Below are 14,832 nucleotides of genomic sequence, written 5' to 3'. Positions count from 1 at the left end.
TGATGATTTCCAAGAAAAAATGTTTCTCAGTATTAAATTGAGTTATGACTTTGGAAAGAAGATCGAGTTTACACTTACTGAAAATGAATTGTATTTGTTTCAGGTTGGTGACCGTTGTTATGATGAAAAGATGTATGATGCTGCTAAACTATTGTACAATAATGTTTCCAATTTTGGACGCTTGGCATCTACCCTGGTTCATCTGGGTGAATATCAGGCAGCTGTTGATGGAGCTAGGAAAGCTAACAGTACTCGAACATGGAAAGAGGTAATCTTAACACCAGTTCAAAGAATTAAGATTCTTGGAAATCTCTTTAAACTGATTAATTGAATTAACCAGCCATGTTTATATTTGAGTTTACATAATTGAAATTTTTGTTATAGGTCTGCTTCGCCTGTGTAGATGGCAAGGAGTTTCGTCTTGCTCAGATGTGTGGGCTTCATATAGTAGTACATGCAGATGAATTGGAGGAACTTATCAACTACTATCAGGTAATGAACAGGGGTCTTTTATTAATTGAGAGCTATTGCTGCGGATGGCCTCATCTTTAATTGTGTATTTCCCTTATTCAGGATCGAGGCTACTTTGAAGAACTGATAACCATGTTGGAAGCAGCGCTGGGACTTGAGCGAGCTCATATGGGAATGTTTACCGAATTAGCTATTCTATATTCTAAATTTAAGCCACAGAAAATGAGGGAGCACCTGGAGCTATTCTGGTCCAGAGTGAATATTCCTAAGGTAACACAGCCTTTTAACATTGTGAGGTGGCTCTATAGCTGTAATTAAAACTTTAAAACATCTTTCCTTTTTTAGGCTTTAGCTAGAATTACAGACTCCTATCTAAAGCACTTAAGTCTTTTCTTAATGTAGGTGCTGAGAGCTGCAGAACAAGCTCATCTTTGGGCAGAACTGGTGTTTTTGTATGACAAGTACGAAGAATATGATAATGCCATAATTACTATGATGAACCATCCAACTGATGCATGGAAGGAAGGGCAGTTCAAAGATATCATTACCAAGGTGTGTAGCTTCTTCAGAAGATAGAAGTTTTGAAAGGAGAAAGCTCATTAGGAAATGACTCTTAATTTACATGTGGATTTTTCCCATTTTAGGTTGCCAATGTAGAACTATACTACAGAGCAATACAGTTCTACTTAGAATTCAAGCCTCTGTTGCTAAATGATTTGCTGATGGTGCTGTCTCCACGGTTGGATCATACTCGTGCTGTCAATTATTTCAGCAAGGTAATTTTTAAAACTTCAGAATTTCAGGGCGGTGCCTTAGTTGGTTAAACAGCTGCCTATCATGATCCCAGAGTCCTGGGATCGAGCCCTGTGTTGGGCTTCCTGCTCAGTGGGGACCCTGCTTCTCCCTCTGCCACTTCCCCTGCTTATACGTGCACGCACGTGTGTTCTCTCTCTCTCTGTCAAATAAATAAAATTTGGGGACAAAACAACAACAACAACATTAAGAATCTCAGCAAGGAACTAAGACATGTTTGGATAACTTTTGTTGAACGTTAAGGATATGCTCTGTTTGTAACAAAACTCTTTATTTTAAAGGTTAAACAGCTACCGCTGGTGAAACCATATTTGCGTTCAGTTCAAAACCACAATAACAAATCTGTGAACGAATCACTGAACAACCTCTTCATTACAGAAGAAGATTATCAGGTAAAACCTTTTATTTCTTGCATATGTTTTCAGAAACTCAGGTTATGATTGAGTGGTTAAGTTGATGTGTTTGGGTTAAAAAAGCCCATTATCCCTTAGGATTATGTAAACAGTAGGTACTTAGATGCCTGGGATCTAAATTTAGTGATGTTTTTAGGATTGATAAATCTGAGTTCTAATTGCCAAGTTTGCAGAATTTTGCTTAGATCACGTCTTAGTTGATGCTTTAGAAAAATATTGTAGTTACTTTGTTCTTAATCATCTAGATTTTAGGTGAGGTTCAAAAAGTCTTTGGTCTCTTAACTAAAACTTACTTGGTATTAAGTGTATTTATTCTCTGCTTTTCTTGCCCAATAGTATATTAGTATCTGTCTTTTAATAAACTTTCGCTAGGGAAGAATTTTGCAAACATGAAATTAGAATTAAGGTAGAGGTGCCTGGGTGGCTCAGTGGGTTAAGCCTCTGCCTTCAGCCCAGGGCATGATCTCAGCGTCCTGGGATCGAGCCCCACATTGGGCTCTCTGCTCAGCAGGGAGCCTGCTTCCCCCTCTCTCTGCCTGCTGCTCTGCCTGCTTGTGATCTCTGTCAAATAAATAAATAAAATCTTAAAAAAACAAAACAAAACTAAGTTTGTTCCCTTTTTTTTTCTCTTACTATCAGTGTGATGGGTTCAGATCTCCTGCTAATCCGTATTACTAAGTACCATGTTTAATTGTATCAGGAGTTTCTCTAAAGCAAAGAATCTTATCTTACAAATTACAAATCCTCCCATTTTCATAACTGTTCAAGTTAGTTCTTGATACTGAAAACCTTGGAGAAAATTGCACCTTTAGAAATTCTACATTTTTTATAGTACCTTTTATAAATTTTATAGTGCCTTTGAGGACATTGTTACACAGTCAGATCGAAGAACCTCCATACTTGTTCAGCTTGCAACTTTCAGGCCTGATGCTTGAATCTCGGCTGTTGTATTATAAGAAGGCTCATTGATCAAATTGTATTTTAGACATACACATCATACAGCATATCGGTCAAGTCAGACACAGTAATAACTTCTTGATAAAAAATGATGGAACAAGTTTTAAACTAAAACTGATTTGGCATTGGATTTTTTTGTTTTTTCAAGGCTCTGCGAACATCAATAGATGCTTATGACAACTTTGACAATATCTCACTTGCTCAGCGTTTGGAAAAACATGAACTCATTGAGTTCAGAAGAATTGCTGCTTATCTCTTCAAAGGCAACAATCGCTGGAAACAGAGTGTAGAGCTGTGCAAGAAAGATAGCCTGTACAAGGTGGATAAAGTTGGTGGGGGCAGCCCTATTAAATCAAGAACTGGATGATCTGTTTTAACTCTAAGAATGTTATATTCGAAGTGATTATGGTCTATACAAGTATCAGTATATGAGAATTGCCTTTAATCCCCCATTTGAGGGGGATGGTAATTAAGTCATTTTCTTGATTCTAAGGGTCTTCTGTTTGTGTCAAACCTCTGTTTAAAAAACAAAAAAGTCACCCTGTCATCTTTTCTTTCAAGAAATCAATTTTAAATGTTTTCCTCCCTCATTGTATTACTCGTTTTGCCAGTTTATTATATTTGAGTTTAATGTTTGACCTTCATCCTTTCCTTTGAATAGGATGCAATGCAGTATGCCTCTGAGTCTAAAGATACGGAGTTGGCTGAAGAACTCCTACAGTGGTTTTTGCAGGAAGAAAAAAGAGAGTGCTTTGGAGCTTGTCTTTTTACCTGTTATGATCTTTTAAGGCCAGATGTTGTCCTGGAAACTGCATGGAGGCACAATATCATGGATTTTGCCATGCCCTATTTCATCCAGGTCATGAAGGAATACTTGACAAAGGTAATAGTGCCTCTGAGTATATTCAGAACTATTTATCTTAAGGATTTGTAAAATTCCACATGCAGATTTATTTTTTTCAAATCTTTTTTCTCTAGTAGAAGTGTTAAGTCATTTGGTTGTCATAAAATATTTTTATTCTTCAGTAATTTATAATGTCTGACAAATGACATTGAATGGAAAAGGGAACTCAAACATAACTTGTCAGAATGTTTACCCTCCATGTATTTCTGAGGGTGAATAGTGTTACTTCTATATTGTATGTTTGGGTTTTTTTAAACATCTACTAAAAAGTTTTTTTTTCCCCCCAAAATAACCTCTTCCTCAAGTCAGTTCTTATAACTCAGATATCCATAACTTAGTAGTGTAGATTCCCTTTTATTTGGTTGCTTCTTGACTTTAATATATCTGCCTGTTTTCTTCTGGGGAAGCAAAATCTATATTCTTAACATCCCATTGATCTTCTGGTAGTACATTTTGGTAGCTTAACCCCTAATTTAAAAATATAGCAGGTTAATAATTAACACCATATTACCTAAAAAATGCATTAAACAAGCCATGGGTATAATCATCTTACAAAATTCACTTAATGTACCTTTTCGATGTCATAATTTTTTTTTTTTACTTACTTGATCCTCAACAGTTACTAGCTTTTTTACTGTAGAACATTTTTAAATGGTCCTAAGGGATCCATTTGTTAAAACAAAACATGCTTATTAAAATCAGTCTTACATCTGATCTCTTCAGCATGTCTGAGTAAAGGGGGAAAAAAAAGTACTGCTAATGACCCCTAGTATGAATATTTCCTTAGGGTGCCATCTAAGTAGATACCATTGTGTTGAGTCCTAATTTTATAAGAATTAACATTTTTGGTATAAGAACTGCTTGAAGTCTAGTATAAGAAAATGGTTGCCTTATATTAGTCATAGATGAGAATAGCTTCTTTTCATATGCATAATGCCAACTTAGGAGACCTGGCTCTAAGCTGCTGTTAACCGAAATGCTGTAAGTTTTACTAGCGATTAAGCTGCTTTCTATCACACTGACTTTAGCATAAATTCTTCTGCAATAAGCTCTGAAGTTTAAAAAAAAAATCCTAAATTTTGCTTCCAGTATGCCCTTTATTTTCACTTTTCTCATGCCTTTTTTAGTGGTTAGTTGTTTCTCCCCTAAACCTTTGTTGCTGATTCTACCTTTTTATGCTCAATATGGAATTTGATTTTTTTTCTAAGCTGCACCTTCTGAATTCCTTTGCAGGTTGATGCAATAAAGGAAAAGGTGAAAGTTGATTCTTTTCCATCTTTAAGTCTGGAGGACTAAGTCTAAGGAATTTGCATGATTTTTTTTCCTTCCTTTTCTACACTGCTGCTGCTGCTTTTTCCCCCAAATAAATTTTCACTAAAGCCTCTGCAAGTCCCTTGAAACATAACTATAATAGAGCTGTAGGACATTAGTAGATGTTTGCTACTAATCGGCTAATAGGCTTTAGGAAGGGCAGGAGGCTAATCAGTAGTTGGTTCACAGTCTCTCTTAAATATATTACTAAAAACCGAGCCTGGTGAGTTTCCATATTAATTCCAAAGTTTCAGGAAATTTCTCTTCCCTGTCAGGGTATCTGGACCATAATAGGATTTTCTTAATACTCTAAATAAATTTAAGCAGCCTCTGGTTTTATTTTGTGAGCTTTGCCTGACAGTTGTTGAATTTATATATGTATATATATGCCCTAAAAGGCTTTTTGGGGTTTTTTTTTTTTTGGTATTGAAGGACTGTGATCCAGTTTCTGATCTCTTGATTCTTACTAATTTTTTGCTGAAAGTAGATACAAGAGATACTAGCTGCTTCCGAAGAGACTTTCCTCATGTTTCTCCAGGTGTCCAGTTCTTATGGTGCTAGTCCATTTTCAAGAAGAATCAAAACTTTTTTAATCATGAGTAGCTTGCTATAATTGTTGCTAAGCAACATGGATTATTTCTGTATATAATGAAGCAATATTAACTTCTTCCTGTAATAAGGCACACTTCTGAAGCTACCTAAAATTTGCTGTTATTCATCCGTTGGCTAGTCCAAAGTCAAATTTAGGCACCTTTTTGGTTGCTACTTCCTTCATTGGCTTGTCTCCATCCCAGTGTAAATGAAACAAACTTATGACTGGTATCAAATTGTTGTACTGAAAGGGTGGGAAGGTAAAGGAGAGTTGAAACAAATTTGAAAGACTTTGGGTGGGGCACAATGCCTTGGCATTATGTTGAACCAAACTGGAATCACCATTGGAACTTACGGCAAACCTGAGTAAAATGCATTGTGTGTGAGGCCCTTCAGCAGCTAGTAAAGCAAGGCAGTTAGAAAGCGTGTGTGTGAAAAACAGGTAATTGAACTGCAGTGTTATGCATTGTTTTAAATCAAGCATGTACAACAGTCATTGCAATTACATCATACTACTTTTGAAACTCTTAAAGCATTGCTGTGGGCTGTGTGTGTTTCCTTGAGAGCCTGTATAGCAACAGTCATCTTCAGATCTCACTTCTTGCTTCAGTACTTTTGCCTTTTTTTCATGCACACATACACCAAAATAACTGACTGCATGTTAACTTTTCCTCTGCAGCATATTGCAGTCTTTGTGGAAAAGCCTTTTACATTATAGTTAATTTTTAATAGTACAGATGGAACTGAACTCAGTGACATGCTTACCTGTATTTTTCTTTTTAAATCCAAGGATCAGAAACTTTTGTTACAGCTCTTAACAAAAGCTTATGTTCATTGAAGCCTTCTCTGCTTTTCTTTTTTGAGCAATCCAAATTGGGTCAGTGGAAACAAAAATTAGATGTTGCTGTGCCAGAGGCTGTCCCGTTATATAGAAAAATAAAATTTTTGCTTAATTTGATGCTATTCCTTCAGAGTTATTATTTTTTGTTTTTTTCCCCTCATGCCCAACCTGTCTGTGACCATGCCTGGGCATTGTGGTATTGCTAGCTTTTCTTCTAAGTCTTTAATGTGTACTACTTTAATAGGACGTCTTTCTTGAACATTTGATTTAGGTTCACCTCTGACATTAATGCTTAAATATGTGTTCCCTTCAGATTCTTTTCCTTGAAAGTCTGGAAATGTATTATGCAGTGGTGACTTTTTTTTGGTTGGTGTTTCATTTTTCTTCTAATAACTTGGAAGTTATTTACACTCATCTATGTATTTTTTTGTATAACCTCTTTAGCTCACTCTTGGATACTGTTTAGTTAGCAGAACCCTATCTGACCCTGATGGCACAGACTGTGCTTTAAAGTATACAGCTGAAATAATTTTTAAGCTTGAATGCCAAATATTGGGTATTTCTCATGGTACTTCTATTCCATAGTTGTTTTTAATTTGATATAGGGGTAATTTGTAACACTGAACACATAGGCCATGAAATAGGAAAACGGCATACAAAAGCATAACCAATCCATTTTCCAAGTGTAGAAAAACCACATTTTATCTGAAGGTATCTAGGGTGTGTACCCCAACTTTTCTCAGATTATTCTCTGATAAACTAGAATGGATTTGATTTACATTTATAATATTTAATATGGGACAAGATATGTATAAAACACTGTCCTAACCTTAATAACCTATGTAAAGACTCACACATGCAATTTTAAATGATTTCAAATAGAAACTACAGGCTACTTTAACCTTTTTAGGACCCGGTCTTTATAATTTTTCACTAAAGTCTGCAGGTCTTTTTTTGTGATTTTTCACTGTTTACCTTTTTGAAGAATACACCATGACCTCATTAAAAGTTTTTCCTTCACTCTGCACCCCATCTCACCCAACACACTTAGGACTTTTGAAAACCATGAGTAATAGATAACATCAAAATTTGAAGTTTTAGTTTTACCTCAGGTATAATGATAGACTTTTAAATATAGTTTAAAAGACAAATACAATTTAAAATGCAGGTGGAAGTTGTATAGTAGACATCCCATAAGCCCACTGTCCTAATAACATTTCTCCCCAATTTTTCACAGAGTAACAGAACCAAATCCTGTTAGTCCTAGAAAAAATTTTGCAGAATATCTTATTCAGCTGTCATTATACAGACAGGACATTTGAGGATCAGTGTGATGGTCTGCCAGGGTCACTCAACTAGTTTGTGGAAGGACCTATGTACTCCAGCTCCTTTCTTTCACTTTTTAAAAAAAAAAAACAAACAACTTTTTTAAACATTTGGACTCCTACAGTATTAGTTCTTTCTGATACTGTCCACTTTTATTTAGAGTAGGTAGCATGTGATAGCCATTTACTACTTTGCTTAATTAAAAGCAAAAAAATTCTTCCTCCGAGACACTGGGGCAAAAATTAGGCATTCCTACTACTATTTCTACTTCTTAGAAAATAGAACATTAGAATATGCAGCCTGTCTTTATCAAACAATGGAATATGGGGCCACTTCGTGTCTTAAACTTCAGTCCGCACCTATAACAATTATCAGCAGAAACTGCACACTTGGCAAAAGATAGCTTATTCCAAATGAGCATTTGCCCAGTCATTAACTCATTTACTTCCTTGAATATCTTTTCCTTTGGGGAGGGAAGTTTTGCCTGGTCATGAGTTCATTATTATTACCTTTGACATGGTTTAAACTTCATTTGAAAAAGTGGTTCCTTCTCGTTATTTCCCTCCCTCAGGCTGGCTGCATCCTAGCATGCCCAGTTTTAGCCTGGCGTGAGCTTTTATGGCATTTATAAATCCCTCCTTCCTGAGGGTTTATAATGACAGTGCTAAAAATCACCTTGACTGAACTGTGAATATTGCCAATGAATTTGAGGGGGCCTGAGAATGTTCTTTAGTCTGTTTTATTTTGACAAAATTTAACATACTAAGGCTTTTCCACTTTCTGCCATAAACCTAGGTTTGTAATACTTTTGAGGTGCTAAGTAACATTACCTGTTTTTCTCCAGGTGGATAAATTAGATGCTTCAGAGTCACTGAGAAAAGAAGAAGAACAAGCTACAGAGACGCAACCTATTGTTTATGGTAATCTCGCTCTCTTTGTTTAACCCCACAGAAAAGTATTAGGCAGACATTTTCATTCTGTAGGGATCGTACCTCAAAACAGAAATATAGTAAGTTTCTAAAGTACAAAACGCTCACTGAGTTTAGGGATAATTCTGCCATCTTTTTCTGAAAACAGTCTTAAAGCAGACTTTGAAATTGTTGATTAAGGTCATCTTAAATGCAAAGACAATATTAAAAACCAGTCACTTAAGATCATAACTTTTTAATTTTCCTATTGCCTGCTCACTGATCGATTCGTAAATTACTAAGAAAGAAATATTAATGAGTCCAGTTTTCAGAAATGCAGAAAGTAAGAGAACATGCCAAGGGTGTCTTTAGTGTGCTTTACATAAAGAGTACATCTTTTAAGTTCTAACCAGGGTAGAGAACTGGGTTATTTCCATTTGAGAACTTTCCAGAGAGAAAGGATCTTGAGACTCTCCATGAATATTGAAGGCAGTTTAATTTCTTCTATGTGCAAGTCTGAGCTACTTCCCTTTTCCCTTTTACTCTTGGTGAGCATACTCATTTGAACAATGAATTAGGCAGCTATAAATTAGAGCACTATAACCAGGTGTTCTTTGGAGGAAAGCATAAAATTGTGACCACCTTGCTAAAGGAAATGATAAAGTACAAATCTATTATGACAGTTATCTCCTTTTTATTATATATTAAAAGGATTCCGGGAATTTAGAGGACTGTGTGGTTTTGATAAAGTTGGAGAAGATAAATCTAAAAGATTAAAGATGATTAGATTAAAGCAGGTTAAAAGATTGGAGCAAGATGTTTGACATATTTGAAATAGGAAACACAGTATCCCATAATACTTTCGGGGTACCTACTGAATTTGACTTATCTTCAGAGTGTTTAAATGGAGAGTTGGTCTAGGCAGTTGAAAATTTCAGCATCAAGGTTAAAAGTGATTTTTACCAACTGCTGATTTCCAAAAAGAATTTACTCACAAACAACAGTTTTCGTTGTTCATAAAAAAGAGACATGAGGTCACTTGTCTTAGAGAAACCTTGCACTAGGTTTACATTCATTTGTGGGATTAAGTCTGCTTCTTCTGTGGGGGGGTGGGTAGAGGTATTATGTTGTTTTCTCCCTTTAAATAAGACGGGTTTTCTACAGGTTGTTTTCTTTATGTGGTCAATCACTACTTAAAATACTTAAGAGTGTTGGGGCGCCTGGCTGGCTCAGTCAGTAGAGACTGCTACTCTTGAGCTCAGAGTTGTGAGCTCGAGCCCCACTGTTGGGATAGTTTACTTAAAATTTTTTTTTTTTTAAATGAAGTACATAAGAGCATTAACATAGTATTTGAAACAGGGTGTATACTCTAAATATTCATACCTAATGTATATTTCAGTGTCTTATTTTTGTTTTAATTAGTACTAGATTCTTTGCTAGATATACATTAGATTATCATTTCATTTCATTACTACTTAAATATGTTTAAATCAGTTTTTTGTTTTTGTTTTTGGTTTTTTTTTATTAATATTTACTTTAGAGAGAGGGAGAGATCTCACTTGCATGTGAGCAGGGGCAGGGTTAGAAGGGAGAAGGAGAGAGAATCTTAAGCAGGACTCCCTGATTAGTGCACAGCCCAGCTTCGGGGCTCCCACAACCCTACAATCATGACCTGAGAGTCACGAATCAGACGCTAACCTACTGAGCGTCTAAATCAGGAATTTAGATCAGAAACCTAAATCAGAAATTTTTTTTAATTTTTTTTAAGATTTTATTTATTTGACAGATCACAAGCAGGCAGAGAGGCAGGCAGAGAGAGAGAAGGAAGCAGGCTCCCTCCTGAGCAGAGAGCCCGATGTGGGGCTCAATCCCAGGACCTGAGATCATGACCTGAGCCGAAGGCAGAGGCTTTAATCCACTGAACCACCCAGGCGCCCCTAAATCAGAAATTTAAATCTAATTTTAAAAGTTCATCTGTGGGAAAAACACGTCCATTAAAAAATTAAGCTTTTCTAGGCCTATATATTGTCACCCTAACAGTTGTTGAGGGTCTGCCTTCGGCTCCCGGTGTTGGGATCAGCCCTGCATCCGGCTCTCTGCTCAGTGGGAGGCCTGCTTCTCCCTCTCTCTCCCACTCCCCCTGCTTGTGTTCCCTCTCTCTCTCTCTCTCTGTCAAATAAACAAACATAAAATATAAAACAAAAAAAAATATAAAAACAAAATAAACATGTTGTATAATGTATGAGTACCATGGAGTGATGAGGTTATTGGCAGCTGTCTTGCTCAGGCATGTCAGGCAGGTCTGTGTATATTGCTTTAAATGAAATGAAATAACATAGTTACTGTTATAGTTCTGTCCTCTGCCCTAAACTGTTGGCTTTTTAGGCAGAACCCTTCTTATTAAGGTGATCGTCATGCCAAAATTGTGATAGTCAAAAGAGCCACCACAAAACTCATTCTAAGTTGTGATTACGTTGCTAAGAGTATGTGAGATTAGAGTGTGATAGTCCTACAGTGCTAACAATTTCTCCCACCCCCTGCCTCCCTACCCTCTGACCCTTCATGTTTTTCTTCTCTAGGTCAGCCCCAGTTGATGCTGACAGCGGGACCCAGTGTTGCAGTCCCTCCCCAGGCACCTTTTGGCTACGGTTATACTGCACCACCCTATGGGCAGCCACAGCCTGGCTTTGGGTACAGCATGTGAGACAGAATGCTGATCCTGTAGTCGCATATTTTCTTACTGAAACATCGTCTCTACTGCTTCTCAGTTTATAACGGGAAAACAGGCACATGTTCTTGTAACCTTTATTTCATGAAGGACTACTTTGTTTCTAACTATAAACTCGGATCACCTGTGTTAAAAGCTTATTTCACATTCCGCATCATTTTAGAATTTATTTTCAAAGGGGAATAGTTTCAATGTTTTATTCACTTGGGCTTTTTTTTTCTTCCCCCTCATACTTTGAAGAACTGCTTAATACTCAATCTGTTGTGAAGAATCTGATTTGCACTCTGTAGTGTTTAAAGAGAAAAAAAACTCTAATATTGATTCTCTTAAATTTAGTGTATGTAAACAGCTTTCGATATGTATTGTCTAAATGCATTTAAATCTCTTTACTTAAAAGCTACAGCAAAAATATTGGTATGTGACCATGTAAGACTGTCAATGCCAACAAAGACAACACTAATCAGCATATCCTACATTGGATTGCAGTGCTCTCCAAATTATTTGAAAAATGCATTACAGACAACCTGCCTGACTTTTAAATGAGCATAAAAGGCCCTCTAACCTATGCAGGATTCCTCATTATGCATATAGAAAATGCTAGTGTGTTTTTGCTCACTTCATATGTAACAGGTGCCCTTATGTTGTGCTGTATCCTGTGCTTTTTCTGTGGGACCATTCCATTCAGGAACAAAGCACACCATGATTCCAATCTGTGTGTATTTACTAACCCTTCCCTGAGGTTTGTGTATGTTGGATATTGTGGTGTTTTAGATCACTGAGTGTACAGAAGAGAGAATTCAAACAAAATATTGCTGTTCTTCAGTTTTGTTTGTGGAATTTGAAATTACTCAAATTTAAAATAAATTACTGGACTGTGGAAATAACACGTAGAATGGCAGTTTTAATTAAATACCTCTCAAACTTTAACCAAAAGAACTATGGTTGTCACAGTTTCATACTGAAAACTGAGGCATGGTACAGTGAGGCAGGAGCACAGAAGCAGAGTAAGGATTGGGACATGTGGAAACACAGCATTATATCGTGTGCATTCCTGTAGTTAATAAGGTACATGTGGTATTCTGAAGAAACAGCACTGTAGTGGGCTACATTTTGGCTGTCTCCCATCATTTTCACCAAGTGGTACCTTAGGTTTTTATCTAAGCATTTCACTTAAATATACAGATATGTTTTATTAACTTGAAATAAAAATATGTAAGCATGTAATTAACATACTGCCCCTTATCATGAATAGTAAGGGCCCCCAAATTATGGGTACTTTGTTTTTTAACCAGTGTTTGAATTCAGCCCTTTTTGTTTATGGCTGAGAATGTTACTTTATTTCATTGTTAATTCTCTATAGAGTTAGAGAGCCCCCACCTAGCTTTGTGTTGTCCTATAATTCTCTAGGTAAGGCAAATGACCCTCAGCTGCATGGAAGGCATTTTTTGAAACTTGGAACCCCTGCCCTTTCCCACTTGTAATCATCCCTTATTTTCCTATCAAAAATTAAAGTATTAGCTGGAAAATCCTTTTCCTTTTCTGGTTTGTCAAACTGAAAACATCCGGCTATACTTAAGTTTCTGTAGGATCTTTGCACCTACCCCCCTTTTATTGTTATCAAAATCATGAGGGAGAATAGCAATGGTCCCTAGAAGTTCGTTCTTTTCAGAGTCAAGATTTGTTTTTCTGAATCTTTCCTGTACTTTGAATCAGCTGGGGGTTTTGTTTTTCCAGTGGAATAATTCATCTCTTTTCCTTAAGTTAAATATTTAGTAAAGGTTTTCTTATAACCTTAAGAATTAAAAAAACAAACAAAAAAACAAAACAAAAAAAACACCCCAACAACCATGTTCTAAAATGTGATACTACGTCCAATGATACAGAGTTGCTGCACCAACCATCCCTAATGGGCTAATCATGAGCTGTTGTAGAAGCTGCAGCAGTGCATGACAAAGGTTCAAATCCTGAGCAAGCTGAACGTCTGAACATGTTCCCTCTTGTGTATGTTAACATGATGAGTACTTCCCAGAATTATTTTCAGGAGTATGTTTAAATCACACTGCCTACCTACCTCACGACTTGGCAGTAAAGTATTATACAGAAAGTGGTAGAACAAATTGGTAATTAACTTTAAGGTGTCTTCCCTAACATTACTCTGAATAGGTGGATGGTCTGGGAAAAGGAACTAAAAACAGAGTATTAAGAGTTCTTACAATTCTCAAATTTAACTGAAACAGAAGGGAAGAAGGGAAAGAGATTTAATGGGAAACCTCTCTGGAGGTAAACATGTTTTCAATGATCTTTGCCCTACTATCCAAATACAGCCATTGTACCAAAAATATCTTACTTGTTGTTAATTATTTCGACATAGACATTAGACATCATACAACATATTCAACAACAGGAACAGACTGACATGATCTTCAAGTAGGGCTGCTTGAACTTTCTGTAAATTGATTTAGTCATGTAGACATTGTCACACTAGTGGTTCTCAAACTTAATACCCTTTTATATTCTTAAATTATGAAGATCCCAAAGAGCTTTAAGTGGAATTGTACGTGCTGATATTTACTGTATTAGTAATTAAAACATTTTAAAATTTAATTCATTTAAATATAACTTAAACTCATTGCCTGTTAAACAATCATATTTCTCAAAACAAGTAAAAGTGGTATGGCACTGTTTTTTTACAAGTCTCTTCAAAGTTCATCTTCACAGAGGACTGCTGGATTCTCATTATTTGTTTCTAGTCAGTATATTCTTTTCCTTTTTAAAGTATCTGAAGAAAGTCTAGCCTCATGCAGATATGTAATTAGGAAAGGAAGGGAGTATTTTAGTAGCCCTTTGAGATACTTGTGGTTAGTTGAAATGTGGGAATCTGACTTAACACTTAACTTTTTGTGATGTTATATTAAAATCCATTAATCTCTTTATTTTGAGTGGATCTTTTTACCCATGCATGATTTGTACCCTCATGCATTGGTTATATGGAAAATACTGATTCACTAAGTTGTGCAGGTCTTCTGCATACTGACAAATAGCTTTTTAAAAATATTGTGGGGAACACTGATCTCATCAGAAAAATCTTAAGTTTTGGGAAACCTGGGAGGAGAGGCAGATAGAAGTTTTCTATTCTAGAATACTGTCAGTTGTTTTCCTTAAAATGACTGGGTCACTTAATTTATGAGGAAATCCCTGCCAAACATCAAGGCCTGGATGGGTAACTAGTTAGTCAGTTCTTGCAAGTAAAAATCTTCTATGACAAAGGCTGCTAGTTCAGCTCACAACTCAGTCACCCATTTTTTTCCAAGACAACATTCATACTTCAGTGTGTACCAGAAGTACTTAATATTACAGAGAATATTAAGACAAATACACATAGTTTGGGGTCAAATTCAAAACTTTTTTTGACTGCTTTATCAAGGACTTTAAGTGAATCTTTTTTTTTTTTTTTTAACTGTGGGTGTAGGGCAATGAAGTACTACTTGTATAGGTAGGATGCTCCTGCCTCAATTTGTGAAAGGTCCCAACAGTTTTACCCACCTTTGCAAATGTCCGCACAGCACAGT

General features: G+C 36.2%; 1 protein-coding gene across 2 annotated transcripts in view; it reads left to right on the top strand.

Annotated features, from left to right (window-relative positions):
• CLTC (clathrin heavy chain) overlaps positions 1–12,199 on the top strand; it is a 63,467-nt gene extending 51,268 nt beyond the window's left edge. The window contains exons 23-33 of one of the 2 annotated variants that reach the window (XM_032871909.1): positions 104–268; positions 385–492; positions 574–741; positions 874–1,023; positions 1,116–1,247; positions 1,566–1,676; positions 2,803–2,973; positions 3,316–3,537; positions 4,792–4,812; positions 8,472–8,547; positions 11,115–12,199. In XM_032871909.1, the coding sequence (XP_032727800.1) occupies positions 104–268; positions 385–492; positions 574–741; positions 874–1,023; positions 1,116–1,247; positions 1,566–1,676; positions 2,803–2,973; positions 3,316–3,537; positions 4,792–4,812; positions 8,472–8,547; positions 11,115–11,239 (1,449 nt within the window). In that variant the 3' untranslated portion in view covers positions 11,240–12,199. The remainder of the gene's footprint in view (positions 1–103; positions 269–384; positions 493–573; positions 742–873; positions 1,024–1,115; positions 1,248–1,565; positions 1,677–2,802; positions 2,974–3,315; positions 3,538–4,791; positions 4,813–8,471; positions 8,548–11,114) is intronic. The other variant, XM_032871910.1, reaches the window with a different exon arrangement.
• Positions 12,200–14,832: the final 2,633 nt, after the last annotated feature.

Source organism: Lontra canadensis, unplaced genomic scaffold (genome assembly GCF_010015895.1).
Source record: "Lontra canadensis isolate GAN:19392208 unplaced genomic scaffold, GSC_riverotter_1.0 scaffold43, whole genome shotgun sequence".
Lineage (NCBI taxonomy): Eukaryota > Metazoa > Chordata > Mammalia > Carnivora > Mustelidae > Lontra > Lontra canadensis.
The sequence above is the reverse complement of the archived record's forward strand: the minus strand, read 5'-3'. Positions and strand labels throughout refer to the sequence as shown.